Source organism: Echinops telfairi, unplaced genomic scaffold (genome assembly GCF_000313985.2).
Source record: "Echinops telfairi isolate 266 unplaced genomic scaffold, ASM31398v2 ScPeMD7_7412;HRSCAF=8450, whole genome shotgun sequence".
NCBI lineage: Eukaryota > Metazoa > Chordata > Mammalia > Afrosoricida > Tenrecidae > Echinops > Echinops telfairi.
In genome coordinates this window covers 4,505,740-4,517,692 of record NW_022111312.1, presented here as the reverse complement: position 1 = coordinate 4,517,692, position 11,953 = coordinate 4,505,740, and the positions used below count along the sequence as shown (strand labels likewise).

The 11,953-nt window shown below is 55.7% G+C and overlaps 1 protein-coding gene across 2 annotated transcripts in view; it reads left to right on the top strand.

Annotated features, from left to right (window-relative positions):
- The window catches only part of LOC101647125 (T-box transcription factor 5), a 12,527-nt gene extending 1,291 nt beyond the window's left edge, over positions 1-11,236 (top strand). The window contains exon 2 of one of the 2 annotated variants that reach the window (XM_013006395.2): positions 10,221-11,236. In XM_013006395.2, the coding sequence (XP_012861849.2) occupies positions 10,265-10,795 (531 nt within the window). In that variant the 5' untranslated portion in view covers positions 10,221-10,264 and the 3' untranslated portion in view covers positions 10,796-11,236. Of the gene's footprint in view, positions 1-10,217 lie in introns of both variants that reach the window. The other variant, XM_045296892.1, reaches the window with a different exon arrangement.
- The last annotated feature ends 717 nt before the right edge of the window (positions 11,237-11,953 follow it).

Here is an 11,953-nt window from a genome sequence, read left to right as displayed (position 1 = left end):
GGTCATCAAGCTGCGACCTGATTTGACAGGCCAGACTCCACCCCTCTTCAGCAAGTGGGCACCAGATCCTGCAACTGCCGCAAGGCTCCTGGACACTTGGGATGTAAAGAGGGCGGGACTTCCCCATGAACCTTGGGAAGTCCCCTTGCCCGCAGGCCCTCCAGCCCTGGCACACCTGCCAGTGTGTCTGCCCCGGGATCCCTCAGAGTTCTCTTTCCCTCTTTACCTGGACTTTGCTCGTGGCTGCGGCCAAATCGGGGACAGGTGAATTCTTCGTAAGCCCTTCGCCCGGAGGGGCTGCGTTAACAAAAGGGACTTTTGGGAGGGCTAGCTCCCGAGCCAGAGTTGAAGGGACTGCTTGAGTTCCGCTCCTGGACCAGTTTCTGGGTCTGAGCGGCAGCCTGGTCCAATGGGGGAGGCAGCGAGGGGCCGGCAGCCCCAGGTTCCCATCGTGACTCTGGTACTAGTCCTTCGTGCGACCTCGGGGAAGTGGCCTCCCCTCCTGGAACCCCCACCTTCTGCTCTGTAAATGGTGATGCTCTTCCAAACACACCTGGGGCTGCGCGCTCCTGACAGCATGCCTGAAGTGCACGAGCCTGCATCTCGCCATCCTGGCCTCCAAGGAGCGTCCTGGCCATTCGTCTTCAAAGAAAGATAGGCGTGTTTATTTGGTGGGGTTATTTATTTATTTAAATTTTTTTTCGTGGTGGGAGGCGCCGGCTTGTTCTTTTGGAAGTCCATGTTGCGTTCGATACGAACCCGTGCTGTCAATCCTGGTGTGGGGCAGGCTGTTGCCGGAAACCAGGAAGCCACCAACGGCATCAAACTCACGACCAGTGAGGCGGAGTCAATTCTGACTCCTCGGGACCCTACAGGACAGAGTAGAGCTGCCTCCTGGGCGCTTCGGAGGCTAGCCATCTTTACCGCTTGGAGCGGTGGGTGGTTTACAACGGTTGACCTCGCCGTGAGCAGTTCCATGCGTCATGCGTAACCCAACAGGGCTCACGAGACCAAGAGCAGACACCTGACATATAACAGAAACCCGAACCCAGAGGCAGACACCTGTGTCCTGGGAGGCAGGTCGCACCCCGGCTGAAGCCGTTTGCAAGCATCTGGTTCACATCATGCTCGGGAAAGGAGAGGGGCAGCGAAACAGAAGAAAGGGCAGACCCCCAAGATGCAAGGACACAGTGGCAGCGACAGTGGGTCCAGGCGTCACAACAGTAGTGAGGGTGGCACAGGACCGGGAGGTGTGCTGCTGCCACCGTCCTGTGTCAGTGCCGTGGAGCCGGCCCCAGCTAATGGCCAGCCTGTGCACCACCGAAGGACACGCAGCCCTGCCGTGCACCATTGTCACTGCCGTGGGTGCGCTGGAGTCTCTGGTGGAGGTCTTTCTGTCAGCCCACCTCCTGGAGGGTTTCCTTCAGCCTCACTCACACCGAGTGGGAGGCGGCTTGCCCTGTGGCGATGGACCCCCTGGGAAACCCGGAGACACCTTGAGACCCAGAGACACCTTGAGCTGTTCTCCCTGGGCTGCCAACCTTCGCTCGGAGTGGGAAAGGGTTCAAGGGCATGGTTGAGTTCTACTTGCTCAGAAGCAGCTGGTCTTTCCTCCCGACTCAAGCCCACCCCTGGCCATCTCCTTGCTCCGAAGACCGGGTGAACCCACTTCACCAGGAAGGTCGCCCAGGGAAGGGCGGTGCTCGGGGGAAGGTCCGGAGGGCGGGCCTTGGAGCCGAAGCCTGGTCTGTGGACTCCATGGCCAGTGCTCTTCGCCACCATCCCCTCCTGCCTGGCTTCTTCTACTTTGGTTTATCAGTTTCCCCCTCAAAATAGCCCCCTTCCCCAGAGAGGCTGGTGGGGGTGGGGGTGCTGGGTCAAGCCCTGTGCAGGTTTCATGGGAAGCTCTGTCCATGAGGGGAGTGCCGGACCACGAGGCGGGTAGGGAGCCGTGAAGGGTGACCCGGCGCTTTTAGTAGTTGATATTCCCAGCAGTGGGGTTATTGAAAGCAGGGTCCAGCAGGCTGCCAGGCTGCAGCAGCAGCGATGAGGAGGCAGGTGAGGGTGGCACTGTGGGTTGAGAGCTATTGACTCTCATGAGAGACTTGGGGGATGGAGAGGCATGATCTGTGGCCTATGTGGCCTGCCCTCCCCCTGGAGGGGGCTGGAGTTGGTGGGAGAGGGAGGACAACCCAGGGCTGCCATCATGTCAGTGGTCAGCATGCTTCCTGCTGGGTGAGCCTGCACCATTTGCTTCATCAATCTGGGCTGTGGCTATCTTTTCTGAAAACCGGACAACCACGCTGCCTGGCTGATAACGTTGTTAGGCGAGGGGATGAGAGAAGCCCGTGGAACACCTTGAGTGGCGCCTGACATGTGTTGGCATCCAGTGAGCACCCGCCAGCCTCCAGCCTGCCCTTTAGAAGCTCCTGCCGTGGCCGGCAGGCTGGACACCCCACAGAGCCCTGGGTGGATACCAGCTCCTAGGATTGACCACGCCTCCTTCTCCACGCGTGTGCAAAGCCCGGCGTGGTCCTGCGCCGGCCCTTCGATCAGCAGTGCAGGGGCCCATGGCCCTCCCCGGGATGCTCGTGAGCTGAGTTTTCGGAAGCAGGTTGCCAGATCTTTCTTGCTCATCTGACATCACCTGGAACCTGCTCAGCACCATGACGACCCAAGAGCGTCGACTGACAGGTGGGCAGTGGCTGCACGGGAGGTGTACTGGCCGGGGGTGTTGAGCCCGGGTCTCCTGCCTCTTGTTGTTCGGTGCCGTCCAGTTGGTTCCAGCTCCTACTGTCTCGCTGGACTGCAGAAGGGACCTCCACCCAGTTCTGCGCCAGCCTCACCGCAGTTCTGGTGTTTGAGCCTGCCGCGGCAGCTGTGGTGTCCAGCCACTCATCGAGGGTCTTCTTTGTCACCCCTCTACTTTACCAAGCACAATACGTGTCCTTTTGCAGGGGACTGGTCTCTCCTGATGACACGTTGTGTTCATCCGGGTGGACAAGAGAAACCAAGCCAGAGACATTCCTACGTGTATAAGAAAGAGCTTTATGTCAAAGAGCAATTGTATATTGAGAACATCCCAGCCCAGTCCAGATCAAGTCCATAAATTCAATATTAGCCCTTATGTCCAATACGAGCCCATAAATTCCTCTTTAGATGCACGCAGCCATGCAATGATGCTGAATGCAGGAAGATCGCAGGCCATTGGGGGGAAAGTCTTATGGATCCAGTGGCAGTGGAAGCATCTCCACGCTGGTGTGGGTCTCCACGTGGCTCCTCCAGCTCTCGGGGCTCTGGCTGCATCAGCATAGCTCCATCAGGCTCCTTGTCAATAATGTCTCACAGGGAGTGAGCATGTGTCCCGCCTCCAGGCGTTTATCTCCTTAGCACCTCCAAATGAGGTCATCAAGCTGCGACCTGATTGACAGGCTAAACTCCACCCCTTTACTCTCCCATCTCAAATTGACAACAGATGATGTCACCACCGTGCACATCCCAAGTACGGGAGACAACGTCTCGCCATCCTCACCTGCGAGGAATATTCTGGCCGTCCTTCCTGCGTTACAGATCTGTTTGTTCTTTCGACAGAGCATGGCATTTTCAGCGTTCTTCACCTGGGGCGAGAGTGTACCCCGGACCCACCGCTGCACCTCCAGTAACGATGCAGTTGCTTAGTTAATATTGCGATTGGGTGCTTGCAAGGAGAAGTCCAGAGGGCTAATGACTATCCAGCCAGTGTCCAGTCAGGGCCTGGGGCCAGGGAGGGCGTGTGCTGAGGTCCCTGCAGACTTGTAGTTGGGTAGAAAAGCAGAGAGGCAAGTGAAGGCTTCCGGGCAGAGAAGAAAGTCTCCCCCACTCTGGGCAAAGGGGGACTCCCTGGCTCTGGGGGAGGTAGGTACAATAGGGTGTCCAGAGCAAGCGTGTCCAGGTGGGAAAGATGGACTGGGCAAGCAAGGCCTGGTGGTCAACCACTTCTGGAAATCAGCTGGTGAAAACCTCATGGGTCGCAGAGGTGCTGACTGGAATGAACCGTGGGGGTGGCCCAGGGCTGGGCGCCATTTGACCCTACATTGGATGGCTGACAGGGCGGCAACCTTCAGCCAGCACTGCCAGCCACTCAGAGGACTTCGCCAGAGAGGCTTTGACGTGTGTGCCTGCGTGGCTGTGACGTAGGTGGTCCTTTTCCTGCTCTGGGTGCAGGAGATTGGAGCAGATGCCACAGGCCTGCCGGGCGGCTGCCGGGCTGCCGAGGTGGGAGCTGAAGGTGGCTTGGAGTGGGGAGTGGGGAGTGGGGAGGAGACAGGCCTATGGACTGCACCTGGCTTGGTGCCCCGGTGGAGATAACCACATGAAGGATCCACCCTTTTCACAGATGTGGAGACTGAGGTTGGGAGAGACTGTGTACCATGCCCAATGGCATGCAGCTATGTAGGGAGAGAACCAGCCAGAAGTCCCCCTTGGGTCCCCTGCAGACCTCTTCTGGGCCTCCCACAGACCCCTGTCCTTCTCACCTTCCCCTGTCCCCAAAGGGAGCTGCCGGAGATGGGGGGGGGGGCATCCCAGCCAAGCCCTGTTGGGCCTCCTTGGAGACAACAAAAAACAATTCATCATCAGGCTCCACATTGTAAAGTGATAAGAAATCAACAGAAGTTTCCTTCCAGTTTGGGATCCCCGCTAAGTGATAACTCCTTGGGTGGTTTCCCCCTGGCCCCCCGCTATCTGACTTCCCCTCATTGTCTGTCTCCTGTCCAGTGGGTCTCAGAGTCAGGCCCCCTGAAGTGTCAAAGGGCCAGGCAGGCCAGAGGGCTCCCTTGTGTTTGCAGCTGGCTGTCTGCAAACTATCTCTCTGCCAATGGGTGGAGCCGAAGGAGCCGGGTAGGCCTTTTATCAACGCTACTCCATCAACCCTGGACCCAAGGACCTGGGAGCATGATGGCCTGTCTGTCTCCCTCCTTTCCCACTTTTAAGACCAGAGGCAGCCCTAGTAGAGATGGCAGGGCAACACCGTTTCTGGGGGCTGGCGATTCAAAAGGAAGGCAGAGTTGAAGGTGTTCTAAAGGGCTTTCGGGGTGCCTTCTGTCTGCATTGGGGGCGTGCTTCCAGCCATCTCACATCTTTCTCGTCATTGCATCCTAGCTGCTGTCTTGGAGCTAGTCTGTGTGGTGGTGCCCATCACCCCCAATCGGCAGGGAGCACCCAGACAACTGAGAGATGGAGTTAGAAGCCCTCGAGTTGAGCTGGGGAACGACAACTCTGGGACTCATCCATCAGTGAGAGGTCTCCTGAGCATTCACTAGTTCACTACTGGCTGGAGCCCCAGGACAAGGCTGTGTGTGTGTGTGTGTGTGTGTGTGTGTGTGTGTACGTGTACATGGTTGACTCGCTCAACTGCTAACTGAAAGTTGGGTAGGCTTGCGTTCACCCAAAGAGGTTGTGGAAGAAAGGCCTGGCGATGGACCGATAAAAATCCAGCCATTGCAGAGACCTCTGGGAGCCCCGTTCTACTCTGACGCACAGGGATTGGCAGGAGTGGGAGTGGACTCCGCAGTACCGAGCATGTTGTGGGCCAGGTGGAAATGGCTTCTCCTCCCCTGCAACTTATGTTTGAATGGAGGGAGGCTGCTCGGAGGCAAAGCCATAGAGTCAGTGATGTTGGACGGCGCCAGGTTGAGATTGGAACCAGGATCATTTGAGGGTCTGTTGAGAATCTTCCTACTGTGCCCTTCCAGCTTTTCCTATTTCCATAGACTCTAAGACCATGGACACACACACACACACACACACACACACACACACAGTCAGTCAATCAACTAACAAACTAACCAACCAGCCAACCGACCAACCAACCAACCAACCAACCAACCAACCAACCAACCAACCCACCCACCCGGCCAAGGGCCCCCATCCTCCCACGTCCCCTGAACACAGGAAGACGGAGAAGCTGAGGATGGGTTAGGATGAGCCTCATTTTGAGAGGCAGCAGAACTGGGCAGTAGTTCTGACTGGTTGGAGGCCCCTCAGCTGGGGAGTGATTGTTGACCACCCCGGGCTCTAGGGTCCCCACGAAGATGAAGCAAGTGGCCTTTCCTCTGATGGACTCCACTGGCCAGGGAGGTGGCCCATCTTGGACTGGTGAAAACATTTGCTCAATGATTGAGTGGTTGGAAAGCATCTCCGTGAGTTTTCCAGTTCTAGAACTGCCCACCCCCCCAGACACCCGCAAGTGCTGGGTGGTCTGTCACGCTACCCGAGAGGGACAGTGGATCAGGGAACATTGTAGACATTGGTTGCCTCGATAAGATTGAGCACTCGCTTCATGTGCTAGGAAAACTAGACTGCACATGTTGCTATCTCATGCCTCTCACCAGAGATGTCAGTCTGAGCCCACTTAATGGGCCAGAACACTGAGGTTGGAGAGTCCAGTGATTCCCCTAAGGGCGGCGACTGTCAGCATCAGGACTGTGCTCTGAACTCACCACCACAGTCATTTTGTTCCAGAATCCGAAGTGTCTGGGGCAAGGCAAAGAGCCAGTGTTATCACAGCGCTGTGCAGGGATTGGAGGCAGACACGGTGATATTAATGGTGAACATGCTCAGCTGCCAAACAGAAAGTTTGGCGGTTCTCAGACCCTGAAGACCCCGTGGAGCCCAGTCCTCTGTCACACAGTGGGTGTGTTTGGTGTGTGCTGTGACCAGGCAGCCCTTTACGGCTGTCACGCAGACTCCGTTGGGTTCAGGATCATCCAGATGTCATGAGCCACTCTTTGGAGATAGTGTTCCCAAACCCAGTGTTAGATGGCCCGGTGCCTTGATGACACCCTACTCCCCAAACTTGGACGTCCAACGTGGTTATAGCAGAATAAGCCACCTCAAGTGATTACACTCAGAGCACGTCTCAAGAACAGTCTGAAACTTGGGTCCCAGCTTTGGAATGTCGTTACAACACAAGGAGGCCCAAGAGGAACTTGGGGACCCTCAGGGCCTGCGTCCACCAAGGAGCCAGCAGCCCCTTTCTCTCGGGGCTCTGCATGCGCTCGGTTGGGGTATTAAAGACTGGAATGTACGATTTTTACGATTTTCCAAAATGTGCCCTGGCCTTTTTTATATTATTCTTTCCCCCCCTCTTTTTTTTTTTAAACTTGTAACCAATCTGGAAGGGGCTCAGAAACTCTGGAACGATGCGTTTGCCTCTCCCCCCACCCCCCCAGCCGCCTCCTCCCTCCCCTTTTGCTACGGGCTCCACAGCTGTACACTCTGTTATTGAGAAGAGGAACGCCCTGGTTAAATGAAAGAAAGAACAAAAAATGAAACCCAAAGGTTATGGTTCCAGCAACAATGGGGAAAAAATCAGATTTATGGATCTGGTGGGGGAAGGAAGACTGGGAGGAGAGGAACAAGGAAGGACCCGGGATGGCGGACAAACAAGTGGAGTGTGGCAATGTCTCCCAGATCCCCTTGTTCCCGATGCACCCTGCCTCTAAGGGAACATACACACACACACACACACACACACACACACACACACGAGTTGAAAGGTGGAAAATGTGACCGCTCACTCATCTGGATGTTTTCAAACATCTGGATGGTTGGCATGATGCAGATAAAACACTTGAAAGAGTGACTGCATTTTTCACCACCACCCCCCTTTTCTTTTTCAGATGTTTGGGCATCCTATGGGTCCCAGATGTGTTCCAGAAAGAGCCTAACTGAAAGTAGATTTGCTAAGTGTTTTGCGTGGGGAGACTTTTGATTGACCTGTGAGGGCCATCCTCCTTGGCGAAGGAAGCTAATGAGGGTGTTTGGTGGGAGACACATCCAAGTGACTCCACCTGGATTGGGGAATTGTTTTACAATCCGATCCAAAGCCGGGGGACTTAGATTAGAAATCGGGAGAGCTGGAAGCCAGGGTTAGGAGCCAGGGCTAGTCAGACCTGATTTTGTTTCCAACTTCTGCCCTTTTCCAGCTGTGTGACCTTGGGCAAGTCAAGCCTATGAGTTTCAGAACCTGCATGTGTGGAATGCGACTGAGGGCTATTCTCTCGAGGAATTGCCCTGAGTGAGTTAAAGCTTCTCTAAGGATGGCATCTGTCACTTAGCAAATCCTCAGTAAATGCCACGCACTACCATCAAGTCACTTCTAACTCACGACGACCCTGGATGACAGAGTAGAACTGCCCGTTTGGGGGTCTGAGGCGGGACACCTTTATAGGAGCAGAATGACTCATCTTTCTCCTTTGGAGTGCCTGGTGGGTTTGAACTACTGACCTCGTGGTTAGCAGTGCAAGGTGTAACCCTCTGGGCCACCAGGACTCCTTCCGGGCTCAATCAATAGCAACACTGATGTCGTCCTGCGTTGTCCTCTCATGATCGTTGGTCAGCACAGTGGGCTGCATGACTCTCTCTACAGACAGGCATCATGGATGAGCCTGTGCAGGTTAGAAAGAGGTCAGAAGACGAAGGGAGAAATCCCGTGTGGAGGGGTCGAATTCAAGTGAAGGAATGGGGTCTGGGCTGACGTTGACATCTTGGTCAGGTGTGATTCATTCTGATGAGGTTGCCCATGAGACGGTGAACACGTGTGCACTGGTGACAAGAGCTTCTGTCAGCGGAGTGACAGGTGCTGCCTTACTTCATTCTCAGCCTCCCACGTGGCAGGCATCAGTGCTGCATTAATGATGAGGACTGTCAGGGTAGAGGGATCGCTTGCGTCCCACAGATCCTGAGCACTAGGCTCATGTAGTTGCCATCTTCTGGGTTCCAGGCTTTATTTAGGGTCTCCTCGAGCCTCCGCAGTTGGCATGCGAAACTTTGGGTGCACGTGAGATTTTAACAGTTCATGTTCCAGAACATTTTGATAGGAGAGACAGTACCTAGCACTGTTTTATGGGCCCTGAAGGAGCCCTGGTGGTGTTGTGGGTTAGCCCTTGGGCTGCTGACCCCAGTTCAAACCCACCGGTTGCGCACTGGGATGAAGGTGAGGCTGTCGGTTCCTGTAAATATTTATGGTTTCCAAGACTCTGTCTAGGGTCACTGTGAGTTGGAATCAACTCGATGACGGTAAGTAAATAAGCCAGTCACTCCCAAGTGGTTAAACAAGACGTCCTGCTTTCAGCAACAGAACTAGCCCCGCTGCCCCACACAGACGGCTGTTTTAGAAAGGGATTAACTAATGCACAGAAAAGGGAAGGAGTTTGTTTGCCCAGGAAACATCAACACATGAATCATCCCAACTCAGCAAACATGAGCTGAGTACTTGCTTACCTAAGGCATCAAGTAGGGCTTCGAGAGTTCATCAACGTGCCCATCCATCCATCGTACAAATATTTACTGCATCTCTTTATCTGCGTAACAAGGACTTCTTCTCTGAGGAGCAAAGGAAGACTGTGAAGCCAGGCTATTTAGGTTCCCATCCTGGCTCCACGGTCTATCAGCCAAGTGAGACCTTGGGCAAGTTTTTTAAGCATTCTGTCTCTCATTTCTCTCAGTTGTAAAATGGGTATACTAATTAGCCCCACCTCCTAAAGATGTAAGGAGGATGAAAGGACTCATTCCCTTCCGGAGGGTGCTCAGATTAGTGCCGAGTAGAGTAAGCACCCTATCAGTGTTCGTTTGGACCACAATGGTGGAGGTTATTATTACCATGACTCCATACTGTGTACAGTATCTACAGGGCTCTGAGAATAGAGTGGTGGGGTTAGATAGTCCCTGGGTGGTACAAACAGCTAATGTGCCTGGCTGCTAGCTAACGGAAAGATTCGAGGTCCAAGTCCACCTAGAGATGTCTCGGAAGAAGGACCTGGCGGTCCGAACACTCAGCCATTGGTGCGTAGTCCTGCTCTTGACCCACGGGGGCCACTGGGAGTCAGAGTCCACTCGGCAACAAGCGGCACAGGAAGACAGGCCGTGCCCTGCCTCCATGGAATTGACCTTCTGAGGAGGGACGAGAACAGTGTTGGGTTAGTGTTTCTTGAAAGTTATTCTCTTGCCCATGTCACCCCTGAAGTGTTGGCCCTCAGAAAAAAAGGTCCAGCTGCTTGCCTGGAGCTACGCATGCAGTCCGGGACCTTGGGCATTACAGTCCACCCCTTGGTATCTGACTGGCCATTTGGGGCTGTTCTCCGATGCATCGTCGTTCTTGGGCTAACCAGCCCTCTCTGCCTCGAGCTGTCCGGTGGCTGCTGCTGGCCTCACTGGTCTCTCTCTTCCTGTCTTAGCAGATGAAGATTGCCCCACCACAGACCTTCCCTATAAGAAGCCCTACATGGAGACGTCCCCCAGTGACGAGGACCCCTTCTACCGCTCCAGCTACCCCCCACAGCAGGGCCTGAGTGCCTCCTACAGGACCGAGTCAGCCCAGCGGCAGGCTTGCATGTACGCCAGCTCAGCACCGCCCAGTGAGCCAGTACCCAGCCTAGAGGACATCAGCTGCAACACCTGGCCTGGCATGCCCTCCTACAGCAGCTGTACCGTCACCACCGTGCAGCCCATGGACAGGCTGCCCTACCAGCACTTCTCCGCTCACTTCACCTCCGGGCCCCTGGTCCCCCGGCTGGCTGGTGTGGCCAACCATGGGTCCGCACAGCTCGGCGAGGGCATGTTCCAGCATCAGAACCCCGTGGCCCACCAGCCGGTGGTTAGACAGTGTGGGCCGCAGACGGGCCTCCAGTCCCCCGGAGGCCTCCAGCCCCCTGAGTTCCTGTACTCTCACGGCGTGCCGAGGACACTGTCCCCACACCAGTACCACTCGGTGCACGGGGTGGGCATGGTGCCAGAGTGGAGTGACAGCAGTTAAAGCGAATCTTTCATTGACAAAGACATTGACCATGGAGAGAGAGAGAGAGAGAGAGAGACCGTAGCACAGAGAACCCCACGGACAAGACTTTCTTATTTCTTTGACCACGCCTGCACTTAAGGGCCCTTCCCCGGATACCGGGCGAATCCATCCATCGCTTGAAGCCACCATTCGAAACAATGTGATGTTGCCCTTTTGTCTCCGGACTTGCAAAGCCAGCAGAAAGAAGATGGCTTTCCCTACCCTTCGTGAACCCCACACTCATCCGTGGCCACCTTCCTGCCCCCCGACCCCACCCCCAGATGCCCCTTCCGACTTCCTTCTTAGGTCTCCCAAGAGTCTTTGCCTCATCCAGTGCTTCTACCCAGGGTCTAGTCAGAGTCTCCTGCCTGTCTTGGTGTTAATGTTGACGATGTTATATAATAAATAATAATATATTAACTCCCCCACCCCCCCACTTTCAATGATCTCAAGGGGACCCAGTCCCTTCTTTGGGAGAAGGCCTGAGGCAGGTGTGTTTCCAAATATGTGGGGCTCACGCTGCTCTCCCCCCCACTAAATGGCCCTTGTCACCTAAATTCACCACCATCCATCCCCTAGCTGGGGGCAGCCAGGGGGGTGCACATGATGAGCACGCTCGGCTGCTAACGGAAAGGTGGGAGGTTCGAGTCCGCCCCGAGGAACCTCAGAAGAAAGGGCTGGTGAACGCCTGCCCAAACCCCAGCCTCTGGAGCCCTGTGGAGCCCAGCTCCCCTCGGGACCACGTGGGGTCACCACGAGGTGCAGCAGACGGGACAGCCACTGGTTTCCCCTTGACTAAGAGAAGTCCGCACCTACCTCTGCCGAGGGACGTCTCTGGAAATGTCCCCTCGCCCCAGCTTCTCTTCCTTTCCTGCCCTGCCTTCCCCACCCACCTGGGCTCCGTCCAACCCTGTGCTTCCCAGCGGAGTCAGGATCACGCGGGCCTCCCCCTGGCGCCACGTCGTCCTCAGCCCCGCCGCCTCTCCAGCTCTTCTCCCGTCCACCCGTCTGTCGCCGAAACGTGGCCTGCAGCTTCCCCACCGGAAAGCTCGCTCTGAACAACTTCACCAAGTGCCGGGTCGACCTGCGGGCAGAACTGTGATAAGCGGGCCTGGAGCTCTGTGCTGACAAGCGCGG